Genomic DNA, 9947 nt, shown 5'->3' on the forward strand with positions numbered 1-9947 from the left:
CAAAGGGACCACCATAAATGGAAATTATTCTTGGAGTTTGATTAAAAAAATGTGAATTAATTCTCAAATTAAACTGTAAAGATAATTATAAATAATCATGTGTAATCAACAAAACAGATTTAAAATAATTTAACTTGTATTTCACATATTACAACAAACTTGTCTTCTATCCAACAAGACCCACTTTCTTGAATATTTATACATTAAATATCCAACAGACTCAGCTGGGTACATGCCCAGACCTTGTTCATCAATTAGTTCAGAGAAAAAGGTAAAAGGTTGATGCAGTTCCCAGATCTATTAGCCTTTGGGTGCAAGCCTGTTAAAAAGACAAGAGTATAAAGGCCTTTCCAATCCCAGTGTGGTTCCCCGCGGAATACTAGCTGACATGTGTTTTGTTTGGAAATCTCTGCAACAACTTTGTGGCTTGTTTAGGTGTCAGAAATCCCATCTGCACCACTCCATCCGCGTTTGCTTTTGCTCTCCGTTCAGCCTGCAAGACAGATTATTTCCATTACACACCTAGATGATTGCATTAGGAGCTTTAATTTGTATAACAAACTGCCAGGAATAAATCTTAGCCATTGCTTGCTCTTGGAATGCTAAAGAAAGCATTTGGTTTGCAAGTGTGCAATTATGTCTAACAGTATAATTAACTCATATAAGGTACACTGTACAAGTCAGTTCGATATTATTAACATCTCCCATTACAAATGAAAACCCCGGGTAAAAGATACCTACCTAGAAACGACCTGACTTAGCACCAAAAACATTTGTATTGTTTGCACACTCTACCTAGCCCTGAAACCCCCATGATTAACATCAATAGAATAACTTTCAAGTGGAGAATGTGAGGCTGTTCTCATGTTGGATGAGCAACACCTCATTCCTTCTGGGTAGCCTCCAACCTGACAGTATGAACGTTGATTTCTCTAACCTGGTAATTTCTCCTCCTCTCCCTTCTCCTCACTTCCTTACTCTGACTCCTTTATTCTCTTCACTTGCTCAGTACCTCCCTCTCACTCCACTCTTCCTTTCCTTTCTCCTATGGTCAACTCTCCTCCCCATCAGATTCCTTCTTCTTCAGCCCTTCACCCTTTCCACCTATCACCTCCTAGTTTCATATTTCATCCTCCCTCCCACACCCACCTTTCCCTCCCCTCGTCCCACCTAACACCTGCTAGCTTGTACTGCTTCTCCTCATGTTCTTATTCTGGCTTCTTTCCCAGTCCTGATGAAGGTCTTGGCTCAGAAAATTTACTTTACTACTCTCATAGATGCTGCCTGAGCTGCTGAGTTCCTTCAGTATTTTGTGTGTGTTTCCCCGGATTCCCTACATCTGAAGAATCTCTCGTGTTTATGATGTCACCATATTGCATGTTTAGTGCTCAATGACCAGAAGTGAAACTCTGAGCAATCCTCACCATGCTTCCACCCAAAATCCCCATAAATACACTTTGGTGCATCCCCTTCACACCCATTATACAATCTAATATCATACGGCTGTAAATAAAAGAACCCTGATTCCTTTCATCAGTTCATTGTAAATTGTAGGAGCCATACATCTGTTCTCTACCTGCGTTGTATTGTGCTGCGCATTTATTTTGATAACTAGTCGGTATGACATTGTGGGCATCACTAAACCATGGTTGAAAGGAGGCCATAGTTGGGACTTTAACATCAAAGGATATATTTTGTATCAAAAGGACAGGCAGGAAGGCATAGGTGTGGCTCTGTTGGTAGGAGATGGAATTACATCTTGAGAAAGAGGAGACAAAGGGTCAGATAAGGTTGAATCTTTGTGGGTGGCGTTAAGAAACTGAAAGGGTAAAAATCCCATTACAGAAATCTTATATACACCTCCAAATAGTAGCCAAGATATGGGGTTAAGATTGCAAAGGGAGCTGAAAAAGGCATGTAATAAAGGTAATGACACAATTGTAATGGGGGACTTCAGTATACAAGGGGACTGGGAAAATCAGGTTGGCGTTGGATTGCAAGAGAGGGTATTTGTTAAATATCTACGAGATGGCTTTTTTGAGCAGCTTGTGCTTGAGCCTACTCGGGGAAAGGCCACCTTAGATTGGGTGTTGTGTAATAACCCAGATCTTTTATTAGAGGCTTAACCTAAAGGAACTCTTAGAAGGCAGTGATCATAATATGATTGAATTCATACTGCAATTTGACGGCGAAGCATAACTCACACACATCTGCATCGCAATGGAATAAAGGGAATTACAGAGGCATGAGAGAGGAGATTGAACAGGTAGTTGGAGGAGGATACTGGCTGGGATGTCGGCAGAGCAGAGATGGCTGAAATTTCTGGGAATAGTTCACAAGGCACAGGATAGATATGTTCCACAGAGGAGTAAATTCTCAAATGGCAGGGGTAGACAACTGTAGCTGACAAAGGAAGTTAAGGACTGCATAAAAGCCAAGGAAAGGGCACATAAGATAGCCAAGGTGAGTGGGAAGTTGGATGATTGGAAAGCTTTTAAAATCCAACAAAAGGCAACTGAAAAACCTATAAGGGAAAAGATGTAATACAAGGGCAGACTAGCCAATAATCTAAAGAAGGATAATGAAAGTTTTTTTTCAGTTATATATAGAATAAAAGGGAGGTGAGACTTGATATTGGACCACTGGAAAATGATGCTGGTGAGGTAGCAAAGAAATGGCAGATGAACTTTGCATCAGTCTTCACTGTGGAAGACACTAGCAGTGTGCCAGAGGTCTATGAGTGTCAGGGAGCAGGAGTGAGAGCCACTGCTATTATAAAGGAAAACTCAAATGTGGATAAGTCACCTGGACCAGATGGACTACAAGCCAGAGTCCAGAGAGAGGTTACTGAAGAGATAATGGATGCATTGGTCATGATCTTTCAAGAATCACTTGGTTCTGGCATGGTCCCGGAGAACTGGAAAATTGCAAATGTCAGTCTACTCTTTAAGAAGGGAAGGCGGCAAAAGAAAGGCAATTATAGTAGGCCAGTTAGCCTAACCTCACGGTTGGAAAAGTACTGGAGTCTATTATCAAGAATGAAGTTTTGAGGTACTTGGAGACTAATGATAAAAAAAACTCAATGCCAGCATGGCTTCTGTTAAGGGAAATCTTGCCTGACAAATTTGTTACCAAGTTCTTCGAGAAAGTAACAAACAGGGTGGACAAAGGAGACAGTGGATGTCATTTACTTGGATTTTCAGAAGGTATTTGATAAGGTGCCACACATGAGGATGCTTAATAAGATAAAATCCTATGGTGTTACAGGAAGATACTAGTATGGATAGTGGAATTGCTCACAGGCAGGAGGCAGTGAGCAGGAATAAAAGGGGCCGTTTCTGATCGGCTGCCGGTGACCAGTGGTGTTCCTCAGGGGTCAGTACTGGGACAGATGCTTTTCACATTGTTTGTCAATGATTTGGATAATGGAATTGATACCTTTGTGACAAAGTCTGCAGATGATACGAAGGTAGGTAGAGGGATAGGTAATGCTGAGGAAGCAAAGCAATTGCAGCAGGACTTAAGACAAATTGGAAGAATGGGCAAAAAAGTAGCAGATGGAATACAGTGTTGGGAAATATATCACAATGCATTTTGGTAAAAGGAACAATAGTGTGGACTATTATCTAAATGGGGAGGAGTCTGCATGCAAGACTCCCAGAAGATTAATTTACAGGTTGAGTCTGTGGTAAAGAAGGCAAATGCAATGTTGCCATTTATTTCAAGGGGAATAGGATATAAAATCAAAGAGATAAATGCTGAGCATAAGACATGTCAGGCCGCACTTGTCAATAGTTCTGGGCCCCATATCTCAGAAAGGATGTGTTGTCATTGGAGAGAGTCCAGAGGAGATTCACAAGGACGATTCCAGGAATGAAGGGGTTAACATATGAGGAGCATTTGACAGCTTTGGGCCTGTACTTACTGGAATTTAGAAGAATGCAGGGAGATCCCTTTGAAACCTACCGAATTTTGAAAGGACTAAATAGGGTGGGTGTGAAGAAAATGATTCCTATGGTGGGGGTATCCAGAACCAGAGGGCACATCCTCAAAATTGAGGGGCGACTCTTTAGAACAAAGGAAAAGACATTTTTTTAGCCAGGGAGTATTAAATCTGTGGAATGCTCCGCCACAGACTGCAGTGGAGGCCAAGTCCATGTGTATATTTAAGGCGGAATTGATCTTTTCCTGATCGGTCAGGGCATCAAAGGATACAGCCAGAAGGAAAGTTTGGGTTTGGGTGGAATTCATGATGGAACGGCAGAGCAGACTCAATGGGTTGAATGGGCTAATTCTGCTCCTATGTCTTATGGTCTTTATAGTTACATAAGTGTGGTCGTGATAAAAGCAAAGAGAATAAGTCACATATTTGAGCTTTGTTTGTTGCAGTTTGTACTAGCTGGGGGCGAAGATGGTCATATCTTTTGCTGACTGTTCAGTTACACTTAGCTTACGCTTGGGTACACATAGGTTTCATCACTTCCAAGATTGTATGTTTGCTAATAAAGGACTGAATACACATCTTGGCTTATGGAACAATCACTATTGGATTCATGCAGATATAACAAATTTGTAGGGTCACCAACAGCGCCAACTGTTTTGGTTTGGCTGCTACATTAATGGAGCTACCATAATATAAACAAATAACTTGCAGATTTACACCATAAGGCATAGAAGCAAAATTAGGCTTTCAGCCCATCGAGTCTGCACCATTATTCCATCAAGGGGGATTTATTATACCTCTCAACCATTATACATTCTTCTGCCTTCTCTCTATAACGTTTGATGTCCTGACTATTAACCTCAGCTTTAAATATACTTAATGACTTGACCTCCGCAGCCGTCTGGCGCAATGAATTCAACAGATTCAGCAGCCTCTAGCTAAAGAAATTTCCCATCTCTACTCTGAATGGACTTCCCTCTATTCTGAGGCTGTGCACTCTGGTCCTAGACTCACCCACCATAGGAGACATCTTCTCCACATCCAGTTTGCCTTGGCCTTTCAATATTCAACAGAATACAATGAGATCTCTCCTCCACTTAACTCCAGTGAGGGTGTTCAATTTAATTTTCAATGATATGGAGAGCAAACCAATGGATGAGACTAAATAAAATACACCAATAAATTACACTGATTGTGAGGGGGTTTGATGGGGCCTTTCTTTGTATGCGAGATCACTGTCCACTCTATATTGTACTATAGAATTATAATATGAACAATAAAAATGCAATAAAAGATGCTGATACAGCTCGGAGCATCAGAGATTGAGTTCAACTCCGATGTCATCTGTAAGGAGTTTGTATGTCCTACACGTGATGCACATGGGCTTCCTCCTACAGTCCAGACATACTGGTCAGTAACCATATAACAATTACATTAGGTTCATTAGTCATTGTAAATTGTCCTGTGATTAGGGTTAAATAGGTGGGTTGCTGGGCAGTGCGACTCATTGGACCGGAAGGGTCTGGTCCATGATGTATCTCTGAATCAGGGGTTCCCAACCTGGGCTCCATGACCCCTTGTTTAATTGTACTGGTTCATGGCATAAAAGGTTTGGAACTCCTGTAATCTAAATAAATAAATTAGAAAAGGAGCACCATGAAGCATGATGCAAAAATGCTAGGTTTTTACATAGGAGTGGTTCTGAACTCTCTCTGATGTAGAATCCTATCTAGCTGGGGTAGAACCATATTACAGACCCTCAAGCTCTTCGCTCCTTATAGCAGTATCACCAGGAGAGACTGGAAGGACACTTGTACCAAACCCTCTTCTCCCATTGAAATTAAGAGTTATTGACAGCTTTACTCTGAGCTCACTTTCATTAAATGCAGCATACACGATTCTAAAATTAGCTTTACCTCTGCTTTGGCTGCACACTGGTGGAATGCCTGGATCTCCTTGGCACAGGCCACCTCACTGAAATCATTCTGTTTCCAGCACGCCATCATTACCGTCATCTCCGTTAGACATGTTGCCTCTGTAAATTATTAAATTATACTTTCAATGAAAATTAGTATCTAAGGAAAACACAAAAATGTAGAAGGGTCATTACCTTAGATAGCAGCGCACTGGAGGTGATCATTAAATGATGCCATCCATTAAGTGAATGTAGATAACTTAATTACAGAATAATGGAGAGACAATCCTATGTTTATACAGTACAGGATAAGACCGTAAGACAGAGGAGCAGAATTATGCCATTTAGCCCATCGAGCCTGTTCTGCCATTTCACCATGGCTGATCCATTTTCCCTCTCAGACCCTTCTGTAGTTTCTCTTCCTAAAAACTACCTGCTCCTCCACCTATCTTCATATCAACTGCAAACTTGGCCACAAAGCCTTCAATTCCATCATCAAAGTCATTGGCATATAACCTAAAAAGTGGTCCAACACAGACTGCTGGTCATTGGCAGTCAACCAGAAAAGGTTCCCTTTATTCACACTCTTTGTCTCCTGCCAATCAGCTAATGCTTCACCTATGTTGGTATCTTTCCTTTAATACCACGGCTCTTAACTTGTTAAGCACTCATGTGTGGCACCTTGTCAAAGGCCTTCTGAAAATCCAAGTACGCAACATCAACCGATCCTCCTTTGTCTATCCTGCTTGTTATTTCTTCAAAGAATTCCAACAGATTTGGTAGGCAAGATTTTCCCTCGAGGAAACCACGCTGACTATGGCCAATTTGATCATATGCCTCCAGGTACCCTGAGACCTCTTCCTTAATAATCGACTGCAACATCTTTCCAATCACTGAGGTCAGACTAACTGGCCTATAGTTTCCTTTCTTCCATCTCTCTCCCTCCTTGAAGAGTGGAGTGAGATTACACGTTTCAAACCTATTCCCCTCCCTTCTCCTCATAACCTTTAACTCCTGACTAAATAAGAACATATCAACCTCTGCTTTAAATATACCCTATGTCTTGGCCACCACATGATACTGGAGTGTGAGACAGTTAGAGATCAGTGCAGGTAAAAAAAAACTGAAAGCCTTTACATATGTATGAAATTTTCCATGACAGACCTAATCCAAACACAAGCATAAAAATCTCAAATATGCTATTGTCCAGAATCTGGTCCCAGGGAGACACTTGGTCCAGCCATACAAGGCATTACATTTTGCCCCAAGCAAACACACTTTAGCAATTTTCCCATCTCTTCTCCAGACAATCCCACCAGCTTTCCACCCCAAAGACATCACCTGCCCCTTTCAAGCATCACCTTCTCCCATAGCCACCTGACAGCAAACCTTCATCTCAAGAACTCTCACCTCACGCTTAGTAACACAAACATGGCATCAAAACTATCAAGTCCCGAATCACCCTGATCTAAGGACTTACCATATTTTTGATAACTGACCTGAAATGGCAAACATTTTTACATCCAGCATGCTGTACCCCCTCCTCCTCTCCCCCTGCATCCCTATCCCATTACCCCTACCGTTGTCCTTCCTCCCTCTTATTCCGGGCCCACTCACCGCTCAGACGGCTCCGTCGGTTCGCCACCTCGTCGGCGAGTACCAGCGGTCTACAGGGCTTCAGCACGGGCTTCCCCCCGCCGCGCCCGCCGCCCAGCAGATAGGCCACCCGGGCCTGCACCCCTCTGCTCGCCGCCATTAGCCGACACACTGCCGCAAAACGCCCCGGACGGGCACTCGCCCCGCTGCCGCAAAGCGGGATCACGATCGTAAAGCACCGTCGAAAAAACGCTCGCCGGTGCTTCTTCCCAGCAGAGGTAACAAGTGGCTCAGAAAGTGAGCACAGAAGCAAACACAACACAAATTTTATAAGTTAATTCAACCCGTATTTATTAATACAAAGGTTATTTTATTCGAACGATCTTTGCATCGTTGAATTTTAATCCAATCCCTCGGGTAGTTAACAGTACTGTATTTGCGTTCAAGATTTAAGATTGTTTAATGTAATTTCCAGTACCCACACATAAAGGAGAACGAAATAATTGTTATTCTGGATCTGCTGAAGCACAAAACAGGATAAAGAACACCATGATAATAATAAAAACAATAAATATAACTACATAAAATATCTTATTTACATAGATTGTATTTCTATAAAGTGACGTCGTGCTGTGCGTAAGGTGACGGGAAAAATACAGCAGTGGTGGTTTGAGGGTGTGGAGGGGTTGCTCAGCCTTACTGCTTGGGAAAGTAACTGTTTTTGAGTCTGGAGATCCTGGCGTGGATGCTATGCAGACTTCTCCCTGATGGGAGTGGGGGAAACATGAGGAGTAGGTGGGATCATTATATTACTGGCTTTTTTTCCCGGTGCCTTTCTGTATGAACGTCCTTGATCGTGGGTAGGCTGGTGCTGCTGATGCATGGGGTAGTTTGGATTACCCTTTGCCGAGCCGTCCTGTCTGGTGCAGTGTTCTCTGTACCGTGCAGTGATGCAGCATGTCAGGATGCTCTCTACTGCAAGCTTGTAGGCGATGTGCAAAGTCCAGCTCTCTTCAGCCTCCTCAGAAAGTAGCTGCTTGGGTGAGCTTTCCTAACATTTGAAAAATGCCACAGAAAGGGAAATCTATTTATTAAACATCGGAGCATGGAACTGATTGTTCAAACTGCATTTGCAGTTTGTTCCCACACATAGTGTGGACAAACTTGGGATGACGGTAAATTTCTATAGCTGTAACGTGGAGAGCATTCTAACTGGCTACATCACCATCTGGTATGGGGATGAGGGCAGCTACAGCACAGGATCAAAATAAGCTGCAGAAAGTTGTAAACTCAGCCAGCTCCATCAATGACACAAACCTTACCAGAATCAAGGACACCTCGAAAAGGCAGCATTCATCGTTAAGGAACCCCATCACCCAGGACGTGCCCTCTTCTCATTAGGAGGAGGTACAATACCCTGAAGGCACACACTCAACGGTTCATGAACAGCTTTTTTCCATCTTCCATCAAATTTCTGAATGGACATTGAACCCATGAATACTGTCTCATTACTCATTTTTGCACTACTTATTTAATGTAACTTTTTAAAATAAAAATATATATACTTCTTACTGTAATTTCCAGTTTTTATTATTATGCATTATAATGTACCGCTGCCACCTAACAACAAATTTCATGACATGCGCCGGTGATATTAAACCTGATTCTGAAGTTCTTGACCTAAAACATCAACTGTCCATTTCTGTCCACAGATCTTCCTGACCTGCCAAGTTCCTCCAGCTCTTTGTGTGTTGTTCCAGATTCCAGTATCTGCCGTCTCTTGTGTCTCTGACTTTGTGTTACTGGGCTGGCTTTGTGTAAGGGGTTGCATTGTGAGATACACAGCATTTCTGCAGAGGTTTATTACAACACACAAAATGCTGCTTGACATGTTGAGTTCCTCTGACATTTTGGGTGTATTGTTCTAGATTTCGAGCATCTGAAGAATCTCTTGCATTTATAGATTTATTATGAATTAGGACCATAAGACATGGGAGCAGAATTAGGCCATTTGGCCCATCAAGTCTTCTCCTCCATTCCATCATAGCTGATCCATTTCCCTCCATATAGAACTGGGACAGAAGAACCTCTATATATGTTAATTTTAATTGAAGTTTGGATTTGGGAACTATATCTGCAAATGGTCCTCTGTCCTAAGCAACAAACAAAATTCTAGAGGAGCTCAGGTCAGGCAGCAGCTCTGTAGGGAAATAGACAGTTGATATTTAGGGTCAAGAGCTTTTATGTGGGGGTCCTGAGGGGGTTCATTCAACCTGACTACTGGATCCTCTCTCAGAGCTATCTGAAGAAGGAGGGTATGATTTATATTATATATTTATATTTACTTATTTTTGGGGGGCTAAGCAGATGTCACACCTTGCCCAGTGGAGGAAAAAGCAGCACCTTACACCTCCGTTGGCAGAGACAAACCTCTACCCCAACACCCTTAGCTTAGCTCCCCAGTCAGGGTCATGTGAAGCCTTGGGAACAGCT

The 9947-nt window shown here is 42.3% G+C and overlaps 1 protein-coding gene across 1 annotated transcript; it reads right to left on the reverse strand.

Annotated features, from left to right (window-relative positions):
- Nucleotides 1-114: 114 nt before the first annotated feature.
- Nucleotides 115-7642, reverse strand: chchd1 (coiled-coil-helix-coiled-coil-helix domain containing 1). Its single transcript, XM_073025645.1, has 3 exons — nt 7476-7642; nt 5860-5978; nt 115-493 (listed from the first exon to the last, which is right to left on the reverse strand). Exons 1-3 carry the CDS (start codon nt 7612-7614, stop codon nt 380-382), a joined length of 372 nt encoding a protein of 123 aa, XP_072881746.1. The 5' UTR covers nt 7615-7642; the 3' UTR covers nt 115-379.
- Between the last annotated feature and the right edge of the window lie 2305 nt (nt 7643-9947).

The sequence above is a fragment of the Hemitrygon akajei genome, chromosome 21, assembly GCF_048418815.1.
Source record: "Hemitrygon akajei chromosome 21, sHemAka1.3, whole genome shotgun sequence".
Classification (NCBI taxonomy): domain Eukaryota; kingdom Metazoa; phylum Chordata; class Chondrichthyes; order Myliobatiformes; family Dasyatidae; genus Hemitrygon; species Hemitrygon akajei.